Source organism: Theobroma cacao, chromosome 10 (assembly GCF_053813885.1).
Source record: "Theobroma cacao isolate CCN51 chromosome 10, ASM5381388v1, whole genome shotgun sequence".
In the NCBI taxonomy this organism is placed as follows: domain Eukaryota; kingdom Viridiplantae; phylum Streptophyta; class Magnoliopsida; order Malvales; family Malvaceae; genus Theobroma; species Theobroma cacao.
In genome coordinates, this window is record NC_142648.1 from 5,262,308 (window position 1) to 5,289,429 (window position 27,122).

Consider the following 27,122-nt stretch of genomic DNA (forward strand, 5'->3'; position numbering starts at 1 on the left):
AAAAGCCAAATCTAATCTCTCTCAAAAATCTTTCAGATTTGAAATTCTTTTGTTGTATCATTAAAACCTGCCTTCCAACCTATCCAGGACTCTGATTTTTCTCAAATTCGAATATTTTTAAGGATAAAATTTCCTTTTTTATCTTAACAAAATTTGTTATCTTCTTATCCGTATCTTCTATTTTATAATTAGTTTTATATATATAACCCTAGCCTAGCGTTTCCCTTCCTTAATAATTCTCAAAAATTTTCACTCACCCTTCTGCCAGAAATTAAGTTCAATATCAACAGGTTTACAAGCAACACACCATGGTGGTCACCACCACCAACAATGGCGGTTCCGGCTGTGGCTGCTGCCGTTTCTTGTGTCAAGTCATCAATGGCAGATGGTTCATGATGTTTGCATCCTTCTTAATCATGGCAGGTGCTGGTGCAACGTATCTTTTTGGTGTCTATTCCAAGGATATTAAAGCGACTTTAGGCTATGATCAATCCACACTCAACCTGATGAGCACATTCAAGGACCTTGGAGCCAATGTTGGAGTCCTCTCCGGCCTCCTAGCTGAGGTAACTCCGACGTGGTTCGTCTTGCTAGTAGGTGCAGTCATGAATTTTGCCGGTTATTTTATGATATGGTGCGCCGTGACCAAAAAAATTCCCACCCCACAGGTATGGCATATGTGTGCATATATTTGCATTGGTGCAAATTCACAAAACTTTGCCAATACAGGTTCACTAGTTACTTGTGTGAAAAACTTCCCAGAAAGTAGAGGGATAATGCTAGGGCTTATGAAGGGTTTTGTAGGGCTGAGTGGAGCTCTGTTTACACAGCTTTATTATGCTATCTATGGGAATGATTCAAAGTCATTGATTCTGCTGATTGGTTGGCTACCGGCTGCTATTTCTTTGGTTTTTGTTTACAACATTAGAATAATGAAGATCTCCAGACATCCTAATGAACATAAAGTGTTTCATGAATACTTAACAATTTCAGTTATTCTAGCTTTGTTGCTCATGGGACTAACCATTGCTCAGAAAAAGGTTACGTTTCCCCGTATTGGTTATGTATTAAGTGCAGTTGTAGTCTGTGTGATGTTGTTTTCACCCCTTGCCATTGCCATAAGAGAAGAATATTATACTTGGAAGCATAGGAAACAAATCACCACCCCCACTAGTATCATTGTTGAGGCAACACCACCGACTGAGACGGTATCAAAATCTGAGATAGAACCAGAATGTACAGAGACCGAGATAGTGATGAAGAATCAGGAAGACTCGTGCTGCACAAATATTTGCAAGCGACCTAAAAGAGGTCAAGATTACACCATTCTCCAAGCCCTTACTAGTGCAGACATGTTGCTTCTTTTTGTTGCTACATTTTGTGGATTGGGTTGCAGCTTAACAGCAGTGGACAATCTAGGCCAAATTGGTGAATCCTTGGGCTATCCACAACTTACCATTTCTACGTTTGTTTCCCTACTTAGCATATGGAATTATTTTGGTAGAGTTTTCGCCGGATTTGTCTCTGAAAAGATTCTGTTGAAGTACAAAGTACCTCGACCATCAATAATGGCATTTGCCCTTTTGTTATCTGCCGTTGGAGATTTACTTATCGCCTTTCCCTGGCCTGGTTCTGTTTATCCTGCTTCTTTGGTTTTAGGATTCTCATATGGAGCACAACTCACATTGCTCTTCACCATTGTATCTGAGCTTTTCGGATTGAAATATTACTCAACTCTTTTCAACTGTTCCCAGTTAGCAAGCCCTCTTGGGTCATACGTACTTAATGTGAGAGTTGTTGGGAAACTTTATGATAGAGAGGCATTGAAGCAGCTGGCAGCAAAGGGATTGACAAGATCAATGGTGAAGGAATTGACTTGCATGGGAAAACAATGTTACAGGCTATCTTTCTTAATTCTTGCTGCCGCTAACTTCTGTGCATTTTTTGTTACACTGATTTTGGTTGCGAGAACTCGTAAATACTATAGGGGAGATATCTATAAGAGATTCAGGGATGAAATGGAAGCAAATGAGAAGGAAATGGCTTTGAAACAAGCACAGGAGATCCAAGAGGTGAAAAAGTAAGGGGACTAAAGTGTAACAAAAAAAATCCAATTCACTGTAATTTTTTTTTTTTTTTTGCATTTTTCTGTCCTTTTCTTTTATTTGTTTTTTAATTTGTTGATTGTGCAATGCGTTGAACTTTGAGCCAAAGGTTGTTTAGATAATGCAATGGCACTGCCCCAAGTCAATTGCAGGGCTACTTTGCTCTTGCTGGTTATAATAGATTAGTGATATTAAGGTCTTTGTTCTTTTAAATTTTCAAGTTAAAAGGACAGGAAAAAGGAGAAAATTAGGTGGATTCATGCCCTCAAAATTAGAGAAAGGTCTGAAAACCTAACTATTTTAATGGCAGAAACAAACTCAACGTTTGTTGACTAAGGAAAAGTTGGGGCAATCTTGCATTCACAAAAGATGGTTTCCAGGTGGAGGGCTCTATCGTTCTTTTGTATTTTCCTGGTATTTGAGAAAACTGATGTTTCAATTCAATTGTGTATACCTGTGGTATGCTAAAACTTTCACCTTGCCGGATAGCTATCCTGTCTTCTGCCTGACTGGCTGTTTAAACATAGTGGTTTTCAAGAACAAGATGGCAAAGTTGCAGGCAGGGGCAGCTTCTCTTGTCGTCGAAGCATCAAAGCTTTTGCAGCCATCAAACCCCATTAATTAGAAATAGCTGCAGCATGGGAATGGAAGGTCACTTTGGATGGTGAGCATTACAATGCCAGCTATCAATTAAGGTGATTTCCCACGTCCATCGGTTGTAACACATATTCCAAGAGATGGTACTGAGGCAGCACACTTTTTTTGGGTTGAGGACTGTAGCAAACTGCATATTCCATCTTCTTTATTGCCTCGATTCTTAAAAAGAAAAGAAGTTTTTAAGGTACCCTTTTTAACAAACCAGCTAGAGCTAAGAGGAAGCCAACTCATTAAATCTCTTTCAGAAAAAAGAAAAAAAAAAACATTTCAAGCTTAAAAGACCAGTATATATATGGACTGCAGAGACAGGCTTCAATGGAATAAACCAGTACTTTGATCCATGGTTAATTGGTTATGGGATAACGCATTCATAGAGTTTACAGTTGGAACAAGAAATTAAAGAAATCTTGATCTTAAGTGGGGAAAAAGATAATCCGTGACATCTTATAAATGTTAATTGGCCACATCTTACTTATTTGTTTAAAATTTTTTATTTAATTTCAATTTTAAAAACTTCATATTATATTATACAAATTAAAAAATTAAAAATATATATAAAATTATTTTTCAAAATGTAAAAATCGAAATAGTATCACACATCCCATATTTAAATTTAAATTGAAAACATGAAACCGTAATTTATGAACTTCGGTGCGGGACCATAGCATGGTCTTCAAATTTTAAGAATTACACATATAATTTACTCGCAAAATTTATACTCATGATTTTCCAAATATACCCTTCCACTCGGACTAAAGTCTAAAACTCGTCTATTTAAAAGCCTGCGCTCGCACTTTTTGATCAAGTCTCCTTTCCCTCCATTCTCTCCTTTCTCCTTTCTCCTTAAGGTAAGCTTTCCTCTCTCTCTCTCTCTCTCTCTCTTTTGTTTCTTCGCGGTGATTTTAGTGGCAGCCAAACTTTGGCCTTAACCTATCTTCTGATTTCAAATATGTGTAAAAGAGTCGATCACTCTAGGGTTTAGCTAATTTTGATTCGAACTAATTAAATTTTTGGCTGTTTAATAACGTTTGAATTGAATCTGGAATTTGTGATTTTTCGCAAATTTAGCTATGTCCTTTTTTTTTTTAGTGCGGTTTTAAATATGCAGCTCTTCTACTTTGTTTTGAATTCTGGAATCTTGTGTGCAAAATGAACAGAATCATTGCGTTTTATTTGGAAGGCTTTCGAAGCAAACTGATGGATTTGTTTCGTTTCTTGTGTGCTAGACTGATTTGTTTGCACAGTTATGTATTTGTATTTGCTTCTTCTTCTTCTTTTTTGGATTTATGCATTTTATACGCATAGAGGCTTTAAATTACTTTTTATTAATCTTGAATGGGAAACTTAAACAGATCATTATGTTTTATTTGGGAGATTTTTTATGCAAAATGATGTATTTGTTCCTTTTCTTAGATGTTAAGAGTGATTTGTCTGCAGTAGTTATGTATTTGTGTTTGCACATACGTTTTGTTTAGTTATTTATTGGATTTATGCAGTTTACACGTGTAGCCTTTAAGTGGCTATTTTACTAATGGGAACTGCCGATGCTGCAAGCAAGGTAATAGGCATCATGGAATTTATCTGTTGATCTTATTGTTGTAAAAAGGGGAAACAAAGAAGAATCTTTTGCCATGGAATCATCTTTCTTAGATGGCATTAGCTTATGAAGAAAGTATCTAAATGCAGGATGTAACTGTTAGGTTGGCTGAGAGAAAGCCCATAGTGGTTTTTGTTTTAGGTAAGCCTTTTTTTTTCTTTTTCCTTTTTGTTGTGACTTTTACTAGTTTTAAATTTACCCTTTTCAGCCAGTTAATTTTGTTGTTGATTGATAAGGTGGTCCGGGTAGTGGGAAAGGCACCCAGTGTGCAAATATTGTGCAACACTTTGGTTATACCCATCTGAGCGCTGGAGATCTTCTTCGAGCAGAATGTAACTCTGGTTCTGAAAATGGGTATGGCATGTGTCCCCTGTAAAAGTTAGACGTGCATTCATTTCTTTTTGCATTCTAGGCAAATTTGAAATTTAGCATCAATATGCAACCTATGAACTTTTTTGACTTAAGAGGATTGTTTCTAATGTTGCAATAATTCCTGCACATCATGTGTAGCTTGTCTTTGTTGGGATCCGTTCTGATTTTCCAAAATAAGACTGTGTACATGGAAGATTTTTAACTGGCAAGTTTGTTAGAGGAAAATAAATTTTATCCTTGCAGTTTTTGTATGGGCTCATTTGCATCATCTATTCTGATTAAATTCTAAGGACACACCTCTTTTGGTTCCTGAAACTGAACTCCATGTTTTACATGTTTGTTGCATAGTGACATTAAGGGCAGAAGGGAAGGGATGCATGTTCATGTATGAATCAGTTGTTTTCCTTGAAACCATTTTCCATGTAGAGTATTCTTTATTGTTGGCTTTGTGCAAATGTAATGCATTATTTTCTTTTGGTTTGCAGAACCATGATTCAAAACATGATGAATGAAGGAAAGATTGTTCCTTCTGAGGTAACAATTGAGCTTCTTCAAAAAGCAATGTTGGAAAGTGGTAATAACAAGTTCCTAATTGATGGTTTTCCTCGTAACGAAGAAAACCGTGCAGCATTTGAAGCTGTTGTGAGTCTATTATTCTTTATTCATATAATTTTTCTGTTTATATATCCATGTGCATGTCTTCTACCTTGTCTCAGCATCATTCAGTTAGGTATGCTATCTAAACCAAAGAGTTTAAAATGACTTCAATTACATGCTGAAAACTTGGTGGTTCTGCAGACTAAGATTGAGCCGGAGTTTGTCCTGTTTTTTAATTGCCCTCAAGAAGAAATGGAGAGGCGTATTCTGAACAGAAACCAGGTTAGTTGATGCTCTCTGACAGATTTCTATTGGTTTGAATTAGACGATTTCCTTGTTTCTTCTCTCTTGCATAATTTTTTGTTCTTTAATCTATTTTTCTTTTTCTTGGTAATGAAGGGAAGAGAAGATGATAACATTGAAACAATAAGGAAGCGATTTAAGGTGTTTGAAGAGTCCAGTCTTCCTGTAATTGAGTACTATAAGGCCAGGGGGAAGGTTCGAGAGGTGAAATTCTTCTTCACTGCAATGTTCTGTTTTTTTCTGAATGATTTATTTGTTTACCTCAACTCAAAAGTTATTGCTTTGACCTTCAGATTGATGCTGCGAAATCCATTGAAGAGGTGTTTGATGCACTTAAAGTTATTTTCACCACAACAGTTGGGAAGGTAAAGAGGTGTAATATTCTCTAGGTGCCCCGTTTTGTTGGAAAACAAAAGTTGGAATGGATATATCGATGCATTGGTTGATATTGTAATGTAAAAATTATGTGGTGTAACTTTAATTATCATGTTTGATGTATTGATCGAAGTGTGTTCTACACTGTATTGCCCTCTCACTTGATACTATTTTTGTAAATTTAAACATCAAAATAAATGGTTTTAAGATTATTTAATTGATTGTGAGCCTCTACTTTGGTAAGCAACGTCACTTTAGAAATTATCATTAGTATTATAGAAGCTTTTGAAGTTTTCTAACTTTTATCTAATATCCATTCGAATCATAGTTGTATTGGTGATAGGTATGTTATTAAATGAATGCATTTGTCATAGGAACAAAAAGGATCCCTATTTGATTGAAGTGATGGATGGTATGGTATTTTTCAAAGTCAAGCTGTGAAGCCATATCTCAGGAAAAGTAATATAATAAATTTTTAGAAAAATATTATGTGAAAGAAATTATCATTGCAAGGAAAGAGGACACTATTGTAATAAAAATGTAAAGGAAGATAGTCTGAGACGCGAAACAAGAAAAGTTAAACCCATCCATAGGTTGAACCGGGCACCTTAGGTTTCGGAAGAATAAATTCTGCCTCACTGACATTAGAGATTTGTGCAAAAAGCAGGATATAGAATCTTGCCAATAGGAAAGAGAAAATTTCTATTCAAGTTCTTGCTCTATGATTAAATGTAATAATTGTAGGGAAGAAAAGGGTAACTATCTGATTGGGGGGATGCATAGCATGGTATGAAACCACAAAAAGAGTTGCACGTGTCCACAGCCTTTTTGCATTCCAGAGTTTTAAGTTGAAATTTTTGCTGAGATATCCTTTGCTACAAGAACTCAAGAAATATGTACTGCTTTGAGTAACTTATCGTCAACAACTGACATTTGAAGTTTGTAAATTAATTGTTAAAAAGTTTTTAGGATAGCTTTGGTTTAAATGGGTATCAGGAGGATGATTTGAATTTTTCTCAACAGATTAATTACATATAAAAAAAATAGCTTTTGCACAATTGTGAACAAGTAGTGTTTTATATTTAAGGGTTTTAGAGCACTAGAGAATTGGTTGATTAGTTGACATAGCTTTTGCATCTTACACTTCTAAATGATATATATGTTGCTTATGCAGGTGGTCACCACCTAGGTGTTGCAACACTACCTGAGATAAAAGAGCAATTAAATAGAGGTGACATCTGTGAATGATACTGACTAGTACTTCTCATTTTTTCTTTAAAGTATCTTTGATTTGCACTTTCTTTATTATGCACACTTTTTCTCACTGGTTTCTTTCCTCCAGGTAGGTTATATTACAGTTTGCTTCATATTACTGTGCCTTGCTGTGGAAGGGTTTTGTGTTATCTGGCATTTGTTTTACATGCTAGCAGGTTAAAATTTATGTGATGAGGTTCATACCTTACATTCATGTCATTTTACTATTATTCTAATAACAGTATTACTATTAGAATCACAATTAATGCTCTCATTTCTCCAATGTATTTGCCTACTTCTTATTCTTTGCACATAAAGTTCCCACTACCAATGCTTCAAAGCTGAGATTCTTATTCTTTGCACATAAAGTTCCCACTACCAATGCTTCAAAGCTGAGATTCTTATTCTTTGCACATTAAGTTGCCACAGTGAGTACTTCAAATTCTTAGCGCACTAACTACCCATTATGAATGCTTCAAAGTAGAGATTCTTATTCTTTGCACTTTAATTTGCCATAGTGAGTGCTTCAAAGCTGAGATTTTTATTCTTTGCACATTAATCGTCATAGGCTGTGTCCTTACAATGCACAAACTGTGGCATTTATGTGTATAGTACTTGTGTCATGATTGAACATATTAAAATTTCCAAATAAGTGGTTCATAACCTCATTGTTTGCTGCTTTATCCTTGTCTTGATACGAGCTCGCCTCTGTTTGCTAATACGCTTAAATATTCTAGCAGGCTGGACACGTGTTAATTGCTACCATCGGGTAGGAGCTGCCTCTTACATTAATAAAAGATCCACTTATGTTACAACAGAAGATTATTTTCATTCAAACTTGAACCGCTAGTGAAAGCAAAAGATCTGCTGACAACAAATTTTCCTTTTAGTGGTTGGCATTAGCACCATTGCTTGAATCCTTTATAAGATTGAAGCTTGATAGAACTTAGTGTAGTTTTATGTCACTTATTCAATCCATCTTCCTGAAGAGCAAAGATCTATATTCATGTTAATTGAAGTAACAATCCAGAACAAAAGAAATAAAGAAGTTGGAGAGAGAGAGAGAGAGAGAGAGAACAAGGAGATAAAACTCACATTATCACTAACAAATTTCTCTGAGTTATGGCACTTTGAGGAGAAGTTCACATGCTCCTGGTGTATATTGGAAGTACATGACGTTGATGGAAATTCCACAGCATCTGTTCACTTTTCAGGTAGATGTTGCAATGCTGTTGACTGCTTCAACTTGATCTTCTGTCCTTTTTGTATTTGTACTTATTCACATCTGATTCTTTGTTAAGTCCAACAACATTGCCACCCTTTACTTTCCTGTTAATGTCATAATAATTTCCTTTTGACCTTCTCTGTTAGTTTTTAAGTTTGTGAACTAGTTTAAGTTGGCAAATATGTGTCTCTTTCAGGAATGGTACTCTTCCTCATCAAATTACCTTTAGTTAGTAGTGAGCATACTCAAACTGTTTTGTCATTTTGTTTTATAGAAAACATAGATTTCCAACCTTTGAACTTGTACTTTTTCTGTGGAAGATGGTGTCCAATCCCTTTGTTATTTTACTGTGCTATATTGAAGTCTTAACTTGAAAATACATTTCCTTTGTACGAGTGAGTTTCTTGTAAAAGTTCTGTAATGGAGCTTACTTGATCAGTTCATTACATCGTTGGCACCACTTAAAATACTGCTGGTTGTTGCTGTTGACTTATTCCTTGCGACAGAACATGTTGATCTTTCAGGGGAAAATGCAAGGAAAGATTTGAATAATGTAAGTTTACATATTTGTGTGTATTATAATAACATAGCTATGGCAGCGCTCCTTTTCACCCGTCAAATACATAAAAGCTCTCATAAGGCATTCCCCAAAGGGAAAATGGAAAGAATTTGAAGGTTTATCGTTGTGACTGTAATGCTGGGGTGTTGCCATTCATCGCTAGCACCACTTCAATGGCAAGATAAAAAAAAAAATTCATGCTAATGGGAAGTAAATGAGGAAGAAAAAGCTTCAATAAGAATGAGGAAAACAAGCTATCCTACCTAAATAGATTTTTGTTAGCAATTAGGAAGTAGATTATGTTAAAAAAAAATTTACTAATGCTTCATGAGTTAGCTACTCAGACTCTGCCAGTTACTTACTGCAGGATGCAAGACTGATGATTATTAATAAGTTTAACTTGAAAGATATTACAAAGCTGGTATTCAGAGACCAATGGTCCTACTTAGGTCTAGCTTGACCGATGCTACACCATTGCTACTGCCGGATTTCTCATTATTGTACACAACATTAACCAGAAAAATTGTTACAGATTTTATTGCTGCTGAGAATGAAATCAAATCAAACCCAACTAGTGAGTGAGAGATAGAGAGAGAGAGTGGAGATCAAGCAATTAATTGTATTGTTAAGTATATTTTAACTATGGAGGACTAAACTGGACCAATGGAATGCTCCTTTTATGTTCTTTTTCCAACTATTTTGAATAATCATAGTTCTTTCCTTCCTCCCCACTGTTCCATGAACATATTAAGATTATGAGTACCTGTTATGTTATGTTTTGTTTTCTTTCCTGCTCTCATCTGCTGGTCTTGATGATACAATAACTATCAGGGATTTCTATGTTGCTCAGACTTTGGAGGAAGTGTGTCGGATAAGGATATGTGTCTGACATGGGTGCGTACAATATTTCTATGGTTTTTCCCTTATATTTGGAGGGTCTCGAGGCCCCATTCCCATGCCCACTTTGAGGTTCTGATAAGTGTCTGATACAGGTACTTGAAGAAGCAACATAGGGAGATTTGGCTACCTTGTGAGTTTGTTTATTTTCATTTCACTTCTTATAGTAGTTAGTACTTAGTATTAAACTAGCTTTAAGTATAAGTCCGTTAATTTAACTACTGGATATAATTTCACCAGATGCATCTCTAGGTCTAGCTAGGAGCTTTATGCCAGTACATCTTTATCTTATGTATGTATAGTTGGTTAAGCACTTGGATGGATACTTTCACAAATTACGAGAATTCCCGCTACACCTACAGCGCCTAGTCGCAGATTCCTCTTCTGCAGGTAGACAAATTTCTTCTGCAGATTGTTTTGTTAGGTCATCCTGAATGCCATACCTCATCATAAAATGCCATCCTGTGTAACTGATAGGGTTGCATGTGAACTACGTCTTGCTATATGATCCTGTCTTGTGTAAATAAGATATGAGCTAGAGAGTGATGCTGATACACTTTAGTAGATTCAATCAGTACCATCTTGTTTAAACTACACATTGAAAAAAATTAGGATGAAAGTCACAATGGTAATAGGTGGCCAATGCAGTACGCAGAGCCTAATGGTAGCCATATGTTGTGTATATTAGATAATTGTAGGTAGCTAAAATAACCAGCTCTTCATAGTCGAATAATTCGACCTTGGTGTTTACAGTTTTACTTTGGAGGACTTTTGAATTGAGAATTCAAATCCTGTATTTATTTATTTTGTTTAGATGAGAATTCAAACTTAAACCTTCTAATATGGAAAAAAAAAAAAAACAATAATAATGGTTACCTGAGACAATGTCTCAACTTTCAAAAAGCTACCTGACTGTTAAGAAAGTTGATACTTCCAATGATGAATGGGCACTAAAGTGGGCTTGTATAATTATTAAGTATTCATTTAATAATTATTAATTATATTTTAATGGACATGTGATAACTAAATAAATTTATTTGTGAAATTTAAAAATTTTAGTAACCGATCTATAAAATTATTTTCACTATATATTGTTAGATTATTCATGTATCAACAAGGTAAAGTGAATTCGGGTCTAGATCCTTTCCACTATTTTTGAATCTATTATTTTTTAATACGTTTTTAATCATTATTTATAAGTATAATTTTTTGACAATTTATGAATCAATTTTAACACATGAATTGTGATTAAATATGTGTTAAAAAGTATTAAACAAAAAAGCAATGGAGGGGAGCGTAATTAGGTGAATCCATAGTATAGTTTTCAAGTTTAATGTTTAAGAACCTTAATTTATGGTTTAATTTTTATTATCATTCTGAGAGTAAATAGTTAAATTGCATTACAACCTATCCTGAAAATTATTGGTACATGTATTATTTGAAAACAATGTTATATTATTATTGGAATTTTTATTACTATTATAGCAAGAAGAAAGTTGTAATTGATCTAATAGGCTTGAGATTGGTAATATTAATTGATTAAAAATGAAAGGCTGTTGTTGTTGAGAACTCGTATCGACCTTTCCAGGCCCCCTCCCCTCTTTCTGATATTTTCTGGACAGAAATGAATATGGGCTGCACCATCGGAATCCAATTGGAATTTCTGATCTCAACACAAACAAATCCATTAATGGGATTGACCTGTATGCTTGGTGCCACTGCATGGTTCATATCGAATTACTATAATATATTCCATAAAGACTAGCTTAATTGAGCTACACATTTACTACTAGTCTTGGAATTGTAAAAGTTATAGTCTAACTTTTTGCAAATTAGATTGTATTTGAGTCTGGAACATGCACTTACCAAGAACTATGTCGTTGTACAAATTTGGAAAGCCTCCTTTCGTATGGGTAGCTTTTTCTTCTTTTTTTTTTATTTTTCAGAATGTAGTGAAAAGGCTGCTCGAGGTTTGAGAGTCTTAAGGGGGAAAGATCTTACATTTTTTATAGTCAAAGATTGGATTCTCAACTTATGGTAAGGATGATTTACGGAATAGATATTAATAAAATAGAATAATTATTTTATATAAATAGAATTAAATAGAAATATAATAAAATAATTATTATATAGTTTGGTACGATAAATAGAATAAGATAAAAATAGTTATTATAATTTATTAAAGTGTTTGGTTAGTAAAAATAATTTTAAAATAAAAAAATAAAAATATTTTCATTATATTCATGATTTTTTTATTTTATTTTTTAAATATTAATAATTTATAATTTATTTACAATATTAATAATTTATAATTTAAATGTTAATATTTTATTTATAATTTACTCATTAATGTTATATAATATTAATATTTTATTTATAATTTAAATATTATTATGATTATTTATTTTTTATTTTTTAAAATATTAATATTTTATTATTAAAATATTAATATTTTATTTATAATTTAATCATCAATATTTTAAAATATAAATATTTTATTTATAATTTAAATGTTATTATGATTATTAAAAATTTATTTTATTTTTAAATATTAAAAGTTTATAATTTATTTTTAAATATTAAAAATTTATAATTTATTTAATTATCAATAGTTGATAATTTAAGTATTAATATTTTATTTATAATTAAATCATTAATATTATAAAATGTAAATATTTTATTTATAATTTAAATATTTTTATAATTGTTATAATTGTTTATTTTTATTTTATTTTATTTTGCAAAAATTAATAATTTATAATTTATTTAAAATATTAATAAGTGAGTACTTAATTTTTCCTAAGCTTTTTTTTTTTAATATATGAGAATAAAACTCATAATAAAATTAATAAAATAATTTATAATTTACTTAAAATATTAATAAGTGATCATTTAAATATTAATATTTTATCTATGATTTAATCATTAACATTATAAAATATTAATATTTTAACTATTATTATTTGTTTTTATTTTATTTTATTTTTAAATATTAATATTTTTATTTATTTAAAATATTAATAATTGATCATTTAAATATTAATATTTTACTTATAATTTAAATGTTATGATGATTAGTTGTTTTTAAATATTAATAATTTATAATTTCTTTAAAATGTTAATAATTAATCATTTAAATATAAATATTTTATTTATAATTTAATCATTAATATTTGAAGGGTTGTAAATTTCTAAAGTTATGAGGGCTAATTTAATCTTAACAATTTTAGAAGGTATTCCAGATATGAAATAACTAATGCCAAAGGGAGATGTGGGTGTAGTTAAAGAAGACTCTTTTATCAATTTTAAATAATAGGTAAAATGGGGGAATTGTCATTCCTTGTCAATTTGCCAACGAAAAAGAGGGGCAAATGGTAGCTGGGAATAGCGCAAAGGTTAGTCTCAAAGCGGCAATATCTTGTAGTCGGGTGCGTTCCAACAATCTTTGCCTCAACAGATGGCCGTGTCTACGGGAAACCATACTGGCTTTCACAGAAAGCACAATCTGCCCTTAATTTAGAGGCTAGCGTTAACGGGGAAAAATCTCCACCCTTAATTGATAGCCAAAGATTCAAGCATGAGCAGGAGAATGCCTTTTCCTTACGAGGCATGCATAGGTTTCAATTTGGACAATACCTAGTTGCTAAGTGTAGTCCAACAAATCGATGCAAAGATTGTCCACCATATGGTTAATATTTTTTTTTATTTGGGGAAAAGAATTCGAATTTTACTCTTTCAATAAAAAATTATGTACTAACCAATAAATCAAATGTTCGAGTACTTATATGGTCAATATATTTTGTATTAATCACTTCTTTTCATAGCATGGTATTGGAGCCATTTAGGCATTGACAATTCCTGTTTCATGATCTCATGCCCAAAGGCTCTTGTCTCTCATGTTGGTTGCCTATGTATTGATGTCTTTTGTTATGATAGCTATTTTGACATGTCAATTGTCATATGTTTTTGTCACAAGTTAATTATTTATGATGTGTTCTTTTACATATTCTGTCACATGTTCTGTTATATATTCTGTCACATGTTTTATCATATATTAATTATGTGTTTTATCATATATGCTGTCGCATAATCTACCACATGTCCTGCCACATTTGCACTTCCATAAGGTCATTGTTTCTACTAATTTTGACTTCATGATTTTGATTATGATCTTCAGTTTTACTAATTTCAACATAAGATAGAGAAATATGAAGTTTCGAAGTTAATTATATCTATTTTGATAGAAAAAAAAAAAGCAACTAGTCTAAGATGTGAAAAGTTTTTTGATTGGATGCAAATTTGGCATATTGTCATTGGGAGCTATCATTTAGCTGCTAATCCATTTCAAGACTTAATTTTCAAACTTAAATTGGAATGTACCATACCTCATTGAGTTTGAGAGTAATGTTAACATGACTATAGTTATAAGTTAAATCAATGTGATTATCTTACAATATGATTACGATATTGTTAATTTTCTCTTAAATCATGAAGAATTCCATATATATATTTCATTAATCTCTTTATAAAATACAAAATTTCTCCTTTGCGTAACACTTGTTGTAAAGTTTGTAAAATATTTCGATAGGGTGGACTCAAACTCATTTTAACAGTTCACTTTACCGCTTCAATATGCCATCCCACCTGCAATGAACACAGATACAAAAACTTGAAGTGAACTATCTTTGTTATATCATGAACCATTGAGGCTTAAGAAAAACTGATTTTCATAAGATATAATTTTACAAGCCTTTAAAGATAGCAGCCATAAAAAATGGTACCCAAGAAGCCACTGTGTGTGTTAGGAAGCTATTGAACTGCTTGGTTTCTTCCCTGGAATTATGCCATGGCAGCATTCTCCCTCACTCTCTGAACGGCCTTCTGGAATAAAGAAAGGTTGGCTTTAGTTTGCGGCTAAAGCACTGAAGCACAAGCATATATCGTATATGTATGATTTTACTTATGTTATTATTATTATCATAATGATAATAACATAAATTGGAATAAAATGAAACTTTTTGAAATGAGTTTCAATTCCTTTATTTGCTATTTGTATAAACTATAAAGCATGTGTTATTGTACTAATATTTAAATTTTATTCTAATGCCTTTTATAAATTAATAAAATATGATATTCAAATATGAAAGTTTATTTCTAAAATGCACCTTGAGGATTTATTAATGGTCAAAATATCTAAGATGTCTTTGTATTGAGACATTTTTTTAATGTAATCTTTCTACTCAAAATTGTAACATTTTAATCTAAATTAACATGTTTTTATCATCACAACTAAATCCTTTCTAATAATTATATCTTGCTTGTATTTTTTTATTTTTTTTCAAAATTAACGTGGTTTTCAATAAGTGTTGGTATTTTCCTTTTAAAGAATAAGATTTCAATTCGAATTCTTTCTTTCCAACAAAAAATAAATTACATTAGAGAATTCATTTCATGTATTAATTAAATAAATTTTACTTTCGTTTTTCAATTAAAAAAAATCTAATGGAATTGATTTTTTTTTTTTTGTGATTATTTATGGTATTGAATGGGAAGCAAAAGCAATGGAATGTCCTTTATGGACTGTGGCTCTGCCGGCATTCTCAGCAAAGCAGAGATAGTCAAAAAGGACATAATCGTAAAATCATATTTATTTCAGCTTTGGACTCAAAAACAAAGGACACTACCACCAATTACCAATGCCATCAGTCAGTCTCTTTCATTTCTTCGCCCGCAAAATCATTTCGAAAGGAAAAAAATTTCAAAAGGAGCGAAATTCTCTCTGATTTTCGTTTATGTGGAAAAATTTATGCCATTGCGACTGAAACGGCATGTCGTCGAAGGGGAAAGGGAAGGCGAAGGAGGTGTTCTCCGGGAAGCGGAAGAGCAGCGGAGCCGAGGAGAGCCGTCGGAAACGGAAGAACCCGGGAGTCCTTCAGTTCTTTGAAGACGCTGCTGGCGTTGATCACAATGACGCCAGCGATGACAGCGATATCGATAATTGTATGACTGATCGTTCATTTTGTTCTTCTGTTTGGATTTTTTTTTTTTGCTTCATTTCGGGGTGTTGCATTTTATGGGTTTTATTTATTTCTGCCATTTTTAGGGTTTTTTTTTTAATTTTTGTATTTGGTTTGCATTTTCTTTTTCGCTTTTGTGATTTTTCGGGTTTTTAGGTTGTGGAAATGTTTAATATAATTTGGAAGAGTTATTTTTTTCAAAGTGAAAATAATGATGACATTTGGAAAAGTTGGAAGATTTATTTGCGGCTATTCTTTGGGTTTTTGTGAAAATGAGGGATTATTTTCTGCTTTCTGCATGAACAATCATTTTGTGGAGTTTGGTTGTGAAGTGGCACTGATTAAGTTGTTGTCAAGTTCTCTTTCTCATATGATTTATAGGATTATTATTAAGTTTTTTTAAGTGAACATGATGATAATTGACAGGTCAAGCATTGTTCAAAAAGCTTATTCGGTAAAGAAGTGATGAATTGGGATTCAACTTTTAGGAAGATTTTTGTTTTAAAAGGGTTTTGAGGAGTGTTGGTCCTTATTGCATGGTGCACGAGGGTCTTTCTTGGAGAAGATTTTGTTGTTTGCAATTAGGGCTTTCAATGTGGATTTTGTCTGTGGGTTTCATGTTTTTCTTCTGCTTTTGTTAAGTACATGAAGTTCTTTTAGGTGAATATGGCGGTAGTATTTTCAAAGAACTAAATAATTAAATCTCTGGGATAAGTTTTCGTAGCTTATTTGGTAAAGGAGTAATGATTTGGGCTTCCTTTTCAGAAGATATTTGTTCTATGAAAGGGTTTTGAGGTGTATTCAAGTTGTTATGTGGTGCATGAGGATGGTTCTTCTTGAAGAACTTTTGTCTTTTGCATTTGGGGCTTTTGAATTTGAGGTTTTTATGGATTTCTTTCTCAGATAAGAGTTTGAGGTGGATTTCTTGCATGAGGGTCCTCATTTTTTATTTAAATTTAGTGATGTGTTAAATTTACCCCACCGTTGTTCTTCTAAGATGTCTTTCTAACATTTTACATCCCTTGTCATTTTGGACCTTCGAAGACCAACATGAGTCTCACCTGCAGAAGGCTAAACTGTTTTAGCCTTGACATCTTGTCGTGCACCTTAAATTGCCATACATAATGAACCAAATTAATCTTGGTTTATAAATAACTATTGGGCTGTTCAAGCTCTATGTCTCTGTTCTTTGCTTGTTAAGAAAATCCTTTTATCTGGAATTTTGATTTTGATTATGTTTATCTTATAAGCTCTTAAGGTTTTCTTGCATTATTACTGCATAATCATCCTGACTTGTTATTGCCTTGCTATTTTTCTAATCCCCTGTTTTCTGGTTGTTGACATCAGATTTTATGGAAGAAGAACTAGATCTTAATGTAAATATTGAAGCTGGAAAAACCCATAACCTTCCATTTGTTCCCAAGGAAGAGGTGATTGAGGAAGAGTTTGATAAAATAATGGAGGAGCGATACAAGGATGGTGCTGGGTTTGTGACATATGCTGAAGATTCTTATGAAGCTAAGGGATCAATTGATAGAAACTCTGCTTTGCCTTCTTCCAAGGATCCAACCATATGGAAAGTTAAATGTGTGGTATGATTGATGTTGTTAAAATAACATGTCCTATTGAAATTTTAAATTTCGCCTCCATCTTCCCTTACTATTTTTCTTTTACTTGTTTCAATAAAAATTTGTCATATGTAGGTTGGACGTGAAAGGCATTCAGCTTTCTGTCTCATGCAGAAGTTTATTGATATGAGATCGCTGGGCAATATATTACAGATAATATCAGCATTCTCTGTAGACCACGTTAAGGGTTTTTTCTACATTGAAGCCGACAGACAATGTGATATTAATGAGGTCGATTATGTTTGAAGACGCCAGAGAATGCCACGGCTTTATTATTTTCTATTAGTGTCTATATACTAACATATCTACCTCTTGTTTTATTTTAGGCTTGTAAAGGACTGACTTACATTTATTCTTCTCGAGTGGCGCCAGTTCCAAGCAATGAAGTTTATCATTTGCTCTCTGTCAGAACTAAACGTAGTGAAGTCTCTGAGGGCATGTGGGCTCGGGTAAAGAATGGGAAGTATAAGGGGGACCTTGCCCAGGTAGATGTGTTTTCTATAGTTGGATTAAGTTTGCTTTATGTCCTATGCAAAATTTTCATTAGTATGTGTCAAATTTCTTTATGTAGGTTGTGGCTGTAAATAATGCACGGAAAAGAGCAACAGTAAAACTCATTCCAAGAATTGATCTGCAGGCGATGGCTGCAAAATTTGTAATAATACTAATTATCTACTTGAGCTTCCATGTTTTCTGCTGTTATTTGAAGTGCTGGTTGATATCTTATAATTGATTGCTTTGTAATCATGGCAAAATGATGAGTTTTTCTGGAAGAACCAAAGAGAGCTAGATGGAGCATGTCAATTGACTTAGTTGTTATTTCTAGAAATAGATGGACTTTTATTTACAATTCTCTTTCAGAGGAAAGATTTACCAGAATATAGTAATTTATTTTGATTCTTATATATTATTGTGATGAATAATGTTTGTAGCAAACAAAGAGAAATAGACATTTAAATTCCAATTAGTCTTTGCATTTGTTATTTGCTTTCTAAAAGGTTACTTTCCCTGTTCCAAATTGAATGTCCACCTTTCCTTTTTATTCTGTTCCAAAACTTGTCCACTTTCTTTTTTTGAATACCTACAACTCTTACTTTTTCTATGTTCCTTATTATTTTTTAAATATATATGTTTTACTTTTTGACATTATAAACTATAGTTTATTAATATTATTTTTAAAAAAAAAATTAAATACACTATAATCTCCATGCCTGATCTAAAATGGACATTAAATTTGGAACAGAGGGAGTACTATATGACAAAGGCAAATGGTAACAAGCAAACCCATAACTGATTAAAAAAGTACAAATGACTAAGGTAAAACACCAATCAGTCTATATAAAAGCAAAATCGTGCATTTGTTATCTATAAATGTTGCTTTCTTTTGTTATTATTTCTTTAATTTCTTAGAAGGCATTGTTTGCTTTTGTATCCAAATGCACTTTTTTCTTCTTGCCTGTGGCAGCATAAGGCAAGTAGTAACGCAACAATTAAATGGTATCTTATCTGACTTGAGGTTACTGTAGAATGTGCAAGTTCTGTGTATTTTATGTTAAATTGAAGCTGTTTCAAGATTATATTTTGTGTTAACTCAGGCTGTTTTGAGCTGTATTACTTTTGTTGCCCCTTTTCATCTTTGCTGCAGTTGTCATCAAGTTGTGGTTTATGTGATAGTACTTGGATAGTTTAAATTTAGAATGTGTTAAGTCTTTGCTTCTTAAAGTTTGAAAGTATTGTATTGTTTCTTTTATAGAGTTGTGGATAATTGTTAGTTGGAAGAATTGAAATGTTCTATCTTGCCAAAGAGATTTACATGTGCAAGTTTTTTAAACAACTCACCAATTTTATTATTACAGGGTGGTGGAGTTTCCATCAAGAGGAATGTTACACCAGCACCAAAATTGATAAGTTCAAGTGAACTCGAGTAATACACCTGATCTATACACTTGTATCTATATGGTTTATTTTTTTCAGGTTCATAGATTTTGAGATGTTTATCTTGATGATTGACCCTGCAGGGAGTTTCGGCCTCTCATTCAGTATAGGCGTGACCGTGACACTGGCATTGGTTTTCAGATACTTGATGGCATGATGCTCAAGGATGGATATCTTTATAAAAGAGTATCTATAGATTCATTAAGCTGCTGGGGGGTTATGCCTACAAAGGAGGAGCTCCTGAAGTTTACCCATTCTGATAATAATGAATCTGATGATCTGGAGTGGCTTTCACAGCTTTATGGTGAAAAAAAAAGAAAAAAGAACATCAAAATTGATAAAGGAGGTGAAAAAGGAGAGGGCTCAATGGGGTCTGGCATGGAGAATAGCTTTGATCTGCATGATCTTGTCTGTTTTGGGTAATTCTTGAACAGAATTCTTTTACAGTGTAACCATATATGAACTTATTAATCTACTTTGCTTTCATTTTGATATCCATTGCAGCCGGAAAGATTTTGGTCTTATTGTTGGCATGGAAAAAGATGATCATTACAAGGTACATAGATTATATTATTTACTTTATGTCATAATTATTGCCTGCTTACCTGCCATGCAATGTGCCAGATTCTAAAAGAGACTTTAGAAGGACCTGTTGTAGTAACTATTGGACAGCAAGAGTTAAAGAGTGGACCCCTGGATACAAAGTTTACTGCTTTGGATCAGCACTCAAAGACTATATCCATTAATGACACTGTCAAGGTCTTGGAAGGTCAACATGAGGTTTGACAGCAATCTCAAATCACTTTATCATTTTATTATTTTTTTTTATCTCTGTTTGGAGTACATATATTCTAATGTGTAACATGTCTCACATTGCAGGGTAAGCAAGGGATGGTTAAACAAATCTATAGAGGGACCATATTTTTGTATGATGAAAATGAGACAGATAATGGTGGTTTTTTCTGCTGTAAATCACAAATGTGCGAGAAAGTCAAGCAATATTTTGATGCATGCAATGAGAAGGTTGTAAGTCAATGATCTCGTCTCGCTCCTTACTCTTGAAATTCTTACGATCTGTAATGAGTTTTCTATTTTTGTTCAGGGTGGTGAGCCTGGTACTTCTGGCTTTGGGGATTTCATGTCATCTCCTAAATCCCCATTATCACCTAAAAAGCCTTGGCAAGAAAGGGAAACTAGAAGTGATTGTATGTTATGAAATGTCCCATTCTCTATTTTTGTCAGTCAATAGCCATCACATATTCCAATCTAAGGCGACCACACTAATTAATTATTTCAAATGCAGTCAACAGGGGGAACAGAGATGGAATGTTCTCCATTGGTCAAACCTTAAGAATTCGAGTAGGCCCTTTGAAAGGATACCTTTGCCGTGTCTTAGCTGTGCATTATTCAGATGTTACTGTGAAGCTGGATTCTAAGCAGAAGGTTCTAACAGGTTTGTAAATTGATACATGATCTTTTTTATGTGGATAATAGGTTCATATTTTCTGTGATGATGTTATTGGTTTCTTGATGATTCTGTAGTTAAAAATGAGCATCTTGCTGAGGTCCAAGGGAAGAGCTATGCTGCAAATACAAGGTACCTGGATTTTTTAACTGTGATTAATTTATGTTATTTACTTTATATAACCTTTGTAACAGTCATATTGAAATGTTTTAATGTGCTATTTCTCTTCCTTTGAAAGTGAACATGATGGGTCAAATTCATTCAAACCATTTGAACTTGGAACGGAAGGCTCCTCTAGAGGTGAGAGATTCTTTACCGTAGATGTGTCCAAATATTAGTTTTTATACAATTATCATAGGTTTTATATTTGATGCATTGACAGTATATAATTTCTATACACTGTCAGGGCATAAGATCATGCCACCTCATTAAAAAATAAATTCAAAATTTTAGGGGACTTAAAAATAAATATTATTAACTTTTTAAAAAAAAATTTTAAAAAAAAGATAAACAATTTTTGTTTTTCTCTAACTTTCTCTTACTCAATCTCTTCCTCTTCTCCCCTCAGCAATAATAGATTCAAAATCCTAAATTCTTAATTTTGATTCTTCAAAATAATATTTATTGTACTCTTCTTCTTCATTTAATTCTTAATATTTATATCACTCTTCTATTTTAAAAATACTTTCAAAAAATGGTAATAGATAATGAGGTAAAATCTTTGATTTGTTCAGCAATGGCTGACTTGCCTTGAAGTAAGTTGAATGAAATGAATAAAGCAATTGGAAAAGGTGGAAAGCAAAACATCAGCCCTAAGGAAATATAATTGCGTTCTGGGAATATAAATGCAGAAGGTGGTTTACAAAAATTACCCAACCTGCTTAGCAACTTGCAGCACACAAAAAATCTGTAGAACTCAAGCTTTCTTTCAATACCCAGCAAGTCCGCACATTTCAGGTTTGCTGGAGATTAAACAGGATGAAGCAAAAATCTACCTAGGGCAACCTCCCTTTAGAGCTATGAATAGATGAACCCAAAATAGAGCCCTAAACAAAAATCCATTTTTTTTGTTTGCATGAGTCCCACAAGATTTTCACGTTGAAACTTTAGAATGATGTCTTCACAGTGTGAGTTTCAAAGGCATTTGAATAACCTCTTTTGTTAATCAAATAAAAGTGATAAATAAACAACCGTAATATATAGAAAATGGTAAACTCAGAAGAAGATTGAAATAAATATTATCTTTAAGAATCAATATTAAGAATTTAGAGTTTTGAAATTATAACAGGAGAAAAAGAACAAAAGAAGAAGGGATTGGGTGAGATGGAATTGGCGAGAGAGAGAAAATTTATTTTTATTTTTTTAAAATAGTAATATTTATTTTTAAGTCTCTTAAAGTTTTAAATTTATTTTTTAGTGAGGTGGCATCATTTGATGCCCTGGTAGTGTATGAGAGCTATACGCTGTCAGTGCATCCAATATTTTCCCATTACCATATGCTTAACGATTATTCTTTTTGGTCAATTATCTTCTCTATAAAAGTGGCATGAATATTCATTGATGGCATGCTTGAGTAAAAAGTTATTATGTATAACATGAGGCTTGGGTTTTACAATTATAATGTTGTTTGCTCTAAATAATTTAATTTCCTTGAGTATGAGTTTTTTCCCCCTTATATTCATCTTTGCTTATTCCATGTTATCCTTGTCCTGATGGGTAATCTGATATGCTTTATCATTTTTCGCCACTTCCTCTTTTTGGAAGATTGGTTGGATAGAGCAGGAACGTCAGCTGAGGATGGTGGGTCCAATGGTGAAAGGTAAAAACTATTAAACTCTGGCCTTAAGGGGAAAAAGTATAGAGATGGTTTTTTGCAATGGTGGAATAGTTCTATTACAAGTAGCGTTGGATGCCTTCATACTGTGGTTGCATGGATGCCTAATTCTGGATAGGATAAGAATTTGAGTTTTGAAGGTCTAGTCTATATGTAATACCTGGGAAAGTAAAATAGGAAATGGCAATCTGTTCTTTCTATTGTCTGAATAACTAGACTCACATTTTATGGCATTTGAATTTATATTCTTGTTGATTTTTTATTTTTTAATGCATTGATGAACTCAATGATTTAGGTTGGCACAGTAGCTGCTTATTCTATCCAATTTTTAGATTGCTGAGCAAGGGCCCAACTCTGCCATTTCATTTTATTACTTGAGTCTAATTGTGTGTGCTGTGCTAGCATTTATCTCATTCTTTGAATTTTGTCTTATTTGTTTATCTTATTTCCGGATGATGGCCTGGTGTAGTAATTAAACCTCAATGATTCTTGTTTGGTGAGTTAAAATGTAGAACTCATGTTTGACAATGGAAAAAGATTTTTGATTAAAAATCTTCTCCAAAGACCTGTTGGTCGCCTTCTAATGTTTACCTTTGGTTGATGTGCTCTCTCACACCTTTTTCTTTTTCTTCATCTTGAATTTGCTATTCTTTCTGCATTCTGACCCTGGTCTACACTTCTGTGCAGGAGCTCCTGGCCTAGTTTCTCTGGGCCTGGCACTTCGGTTGGTCCTTAACTTCATATTCTCTCTCTCTCTCTCTCTCTCTCTCACACACACACACACACACACACACACACACATGCAGACACACATGCCACCGAAATACACCTGCCAAATATACATAATATGCATTCAACACAAACAAACATTCACACATTCATTCATGCACATGGTTATATGAGTTTTTGTGATGGTTGCAGCACCAGGCTGAACCGAATCATTCAAATCTATTTGGTTCTGAGGATACTGATCTGAAGAAAGGTATGATTAATGCACATTATTGGATAATGGGTGATACCTGAAAAAAGAAACTTTTGCATGCTTAAAGGTATTTTCTTTCATTGTACACTGTAGATGGTGAAGATTCTGCCTGGGGGTGCAAGGTGACTTCAAACCAGAATGCATCTTGGGGTGCAGCAGTTTGTTCTGGGGATAATGATAAAAAAACAGGTATAAGTGATACGTCTTGTTTGCAAATCAATATGAACTTTTATCAAGAATTTACTTTGTGCTTAGAGTCTATCCTTCTTGTTGTATGATGTAGATGATGCATGTACTGCTTGGGAAAACAAGGCGACTACAAAGCAGAATTCAGCATGGGCTACAGGTGGCAGTGATCAAGTTGGTACTTGGGACAGTTGGAATAAAGCTGCTGCCAAGACTGACTCTGGCAGTGGTGCATCTGATGCTTGGGGTAAAGCTATAACCTCTAGTGGAGATCCATCAGGTGCTTCAAAAGATGTTGGAGGCAGCTGGGGTCAAGCAAAACTTAAAATTGGAAATCCTGCTGATTCCTCAAATATCACCTCTTGGGAGAAAGATAAAAATATGAATGTTGGTGATGACAGTTGGAAAAAGTCAGAAAGTTGGGATAAAGGAAAGAATGTCACTCAAAACTTATCTGGTGTGTGGGACAATGCAGCTGCTAAAAAGAATCAACTAAATTTGTGGGGCAAAGGTAAAGATGTGGTTGAGGCAGGATCATGGGAGAAGAATGGAAACTCAAGTGTTAGACAGGGCCATTGGAACAATAATGCTTTAGGATCAAATCAACGAGAAAGTTGGGGTAAAAAGAATGATGCTGGTGGTAGCGAAGACAATACTTGGGGTAAAGCTGCAGAGAAGTGGAGCAATAAAGATGATTCTGGTGGAAGCAAGGGAAACTGGGGAAGCTCAACACTTGCGGCAGAAAATGCAAAGGGAGGTTGGGGAAGTGCAGGTGCATGTTTGACCAAACCAGAAGCAGTGAGCACTGATGAATCTAGCGGCTGGAAGAAAGCCAATGATTTCAGTGGGAATCAAACTACGAACTGGGACTGCAAGAAAGATGCAAGTGAATGTGCAACAGGTTGGACAAAAGGTGGATCCCATGAGTCTGATGGCTGGAATAAAGGAAAGGTCGCTGATGGAGGAACTTCCTGGGGCAAACATGATGGAGGTGAACAACTTGGGGGATCTTCATGGGGTGAACAACCTCTTGGAAATGCAGAGAATGATTCCAAGGGCTGGAAGAACCAAAATGATGGTTGGAATAAACCAAGAAGTTCTGGCAGGGATCAGGGATCTGGTGGGTGGGACAAGGGAAAGATGGAAAGCAAAGATGGTAAAGCTCCTCAGGGTTCTGGTTGGGGTAAGGGAGGCAATTGGAACTCTAATTCTGATGGAGCAAGCCGGGGTTCTAATTGGGCTAGGAAAGCTGATCCACACGTAGGATCTGGTGAAGCAACTCAAGATTCTAGGTGGGGAAAGAAAAGTGATTGGAACTCGGGATCTGGAGATATGAATCAGGATTCAAACTGGGGTAAGAAAAGCAGTTGGGATGCTGGTTTGAACTCTGGTTCTGGTGGCACAAACCAGGATCCCAGTTGGGCTAAGATGGAAAGCAAAGATGGTACAGCTCTTCAGGGTTCTGGTTGGGATAAGGGAGGCAATTGGAACTCTAATTCTGGTGGAGCAAGCCAGGGTTCTAATTGGGCTAGGAAAACTGATCCACATGTAGGATCTGGTGAAGCAACTCAAGATTCTATTTGGGGAAAGAAAAGTGATTGGAACTCAGGATCTGGAGATATGAACCAGGATTCAAACTGGGGTAAGAAAAGCAGTTGGGATGCTGGTTGGAACTCTGGTTCTGGTAGTGCAAACCAGGATCCCAGTTGGGCTAAGAAAAATGATTTGGATTTTGGATCTGGTGATGCAACCAAAGGTTCTGGTTGGGGAAAGAAAAGTGACTGGAACTCAGGATCTGGGGATGCAAACCAGGATTCAGGTTGGAAGAAGAGAAGTGATTGGAACTCTGGAAATGGAAATGAAGACCAAAATGTGACTTTTACTAGTAGGGGAAGTGGTGGAAATTGGAGGGGAGGTTTTGGTGGTAGGGATAGTTCAGGTAGAGGCTTTAGAGGTAGGGGGAATGCAGACAGAGGAGGTTTTCGGGGTAGAGGTAGATCAGATAGAGGGGGTTTTCGGGGTGGAGGTGATGGAGGCTATGGTGGTAGAAGTGGTGACAGGGGAGGCTTTGGTGGTAGAGGACGTGGAAGGAGGGATCAAAATGGGGGTTGGAACAATGGTGATTCTGGTGAAGATAAGTCTTTCAGCTGGAACAAAGAGGCAAACAACAGTGAAGGGTGGAAAAGTAATAATGAAGTGAAGTGTAACCAAGGCTGGAATGGTAGAACAGGTCCCGGAGATAAAGCTAAGACTTGGAATCAATCAAATGCTGATCAAGGAGGCCAATCTTCCATTTGGAATCAATCGAATGATGTAAAACAAGGTGGCTGGAATAAAGGCACTGGTTCAACTAATGAAGCAGATGGGAGTGAGGATAACAACTGGAAGTCTTCCAGTTCATCTGCTCGAACCAAATGTTCTAGCTGGAACCATCCAACAGGCAGCAAGGAAATTAATGAAGGTAACAATCAAGGACCTGGCTCTGCTGGAGGCTCGGATAACCAAGGATCAGGCTGGAACAGAGGAGCAGGCTCTGGAGATCAAGCTAGGACTTGGAATCAATCAAATGCTGCCGATGGAGGCCCATCTTCTGGTTGGAATGAGTCAAAAGATGTAGAAGAAACTAGCGGGAATCGAGATTCATGGGGTAAGGCAGCATCAAGTTCTTGGGAACAGGGTAGTGGTAGTAGCAAGGGAGGATGGTAATTATCATTGAAATACTTGCACATTTGCTTGCCAAAGGTTTTGAGTGCTGTAGAAACTTTATTTTGTTCTCTTGCACAGTTAGGTTCTGAAGCTGTAATGCCTCCATGAAAGACAATGTTTATAACCTGTAATGCTTTTGCATTTCGTACTGTGTGGAGCTCAGGAAAGCCCCGAGTTTCATTTTCAGGCAGTAGGTGCACCGACTAGTGTGACGAATTTTCTGTAATTACAGTAACTGCTTTATGTTCCTTTAAAGGTTATGCATATAATGTCCAGGATTGAAGGATTTAATGTTTTCACAAGCTGTGTTATTTATTTTCTGCTGACTCATTGAATCCCCTGGGAGCTGTGCTGGAAGGGTTCTGCTGGTCATGTTTTCCACTGCATTAAGCTTCTGCTGTTGGAGATGAAGAGAACTAAGATGGAGA

General features: G+C 34.4%; 4 protein-coding genes across 7 annotated transcripts; all 4 read left to right on the forward strand.

The window, feature by feature from the left end:
• Positions 1 to 308: 308 nt before the first annotated feature.
• LOC18586515 (protein NUCLEAR FUSION DEFECTIVE 4-like) lies at positions 309 to 2,084 on the forward strand. The gene has a single exon (XM_018129038.2). The coding sequence runs from the start codon at positions 309 to 311 to the stop codon at positions 2,082 to 2,084; it is 1,776 nt and encodes a 591-aa protein (XP_017984527.2).
• A 1,438-nt stretch (positions 2,085 to 3,522) lies between these two features.
• LOC18586516 (UMP-CMP kinase 3-like) lies at positions 3,523 to 8,623 on the forward strand. 4 transcript variants are annotated; one of them, XM_018128592.2, is made up of 10 exons: positions 3,523 to 3,610; positions 4,259 to 4,320; positions 4,449 to 4,500; positions 4,596 to 4,713; positions 5,217 to 5,373; positions 5,530 to 5,610; positions 5,728 to 5,835; positions 5,925 to 5,996; positions 7,181 to 7,237; positions 8,001 to 8,623. In XM_018128592.2, exons 2-9 carry the CDS (start codon positions 4,294 to 4,296, stop codon positions 7,193 to 7,195), a joined length of 630 nt encoding a protein of 209 aa, XP_017984081.2. In that variant the 5' UTR covers positions 3,523 to 3,610; positions 4,259 to 4,293; the 3' UTR covers positions 7,196 to 7,237; positions 8,001 to 8,623. The 4 variants fall into 4 exon arrangements, with proteins under 4 accessions (XP_017984081.2, XP_017984079.2, XP_017984082.2 ...); XM_018128590.2 differs by lacking the exon at positions 8,001 to 8,623 and adding an exon at positions 7,349 to 7,522; XM_018128593.2 differs by lacking the exon at positions 8,001 to 8,623 and adding an exon at positions 7,353 to 7,522.
• LOC148760303 (uncharacterized) lies at positions 8,267 to 10,703 on the forward strand. The gene is made up of 4 exons (XM_088802769.1): positions 8,267 to 8,474; positions 8,992 to 9,038; positions 9,876 to 9,938; positions 10,037 to 10,703. Exons 1-4 carry the CDS (start codon positions 8,267 to 8,269, stop codon positions 10,055 to 10,057), a joined length of 339 nt encoding a protein of 112 aa, XP_088658895.1. The 3' UTR covers positions 10,058 to 10,703.
• A 4,913-nt stretch (positions 10,704 to 15,616) lies between these two features.
• On the forward strand, positions 15,617 to 26,996 carry KTF1 (kow domain-containing transcription factor 1). Its single transcript, XM_018129166.2, has 19 exons — positions 15,617 to 15,941; positions 17,306 to 17,550; positions 17,662 to 17,817; positions 17,913 to 18,071; positions 18,158 to 18,241; positions 19,443 to 19,510; positions 19,605 to 19,940; positions 20,026 to 20,077; positions 20,146 to 20,301; positions 20,401 to 20,544; positions 20,624 to 20,726; positions 20,825 to 20,974; positions 21,064 to 21,118; positions 21,225 to 21,286; positions 22,751 to 22,805; positions 23,508 to 23,544; positions 23,742 to 23,802; positions 23,896 to 23,991; positions 24,086 to 26,996. Exons 1-19 carry the CDS (start codon positions 15,770 to 15,772, stop codon positions 26,692 to 26,694), a joined length of 4,800 nt encoding a protein of 1,599 aa, XP_017984655.2. The 5' UTR covers positions 15,617 to 15,769; the 3' UTR covers positions 26,695 to 26,996.
• Positions 26,997 to 27,122: the final 126 nt, after the last annotated feature.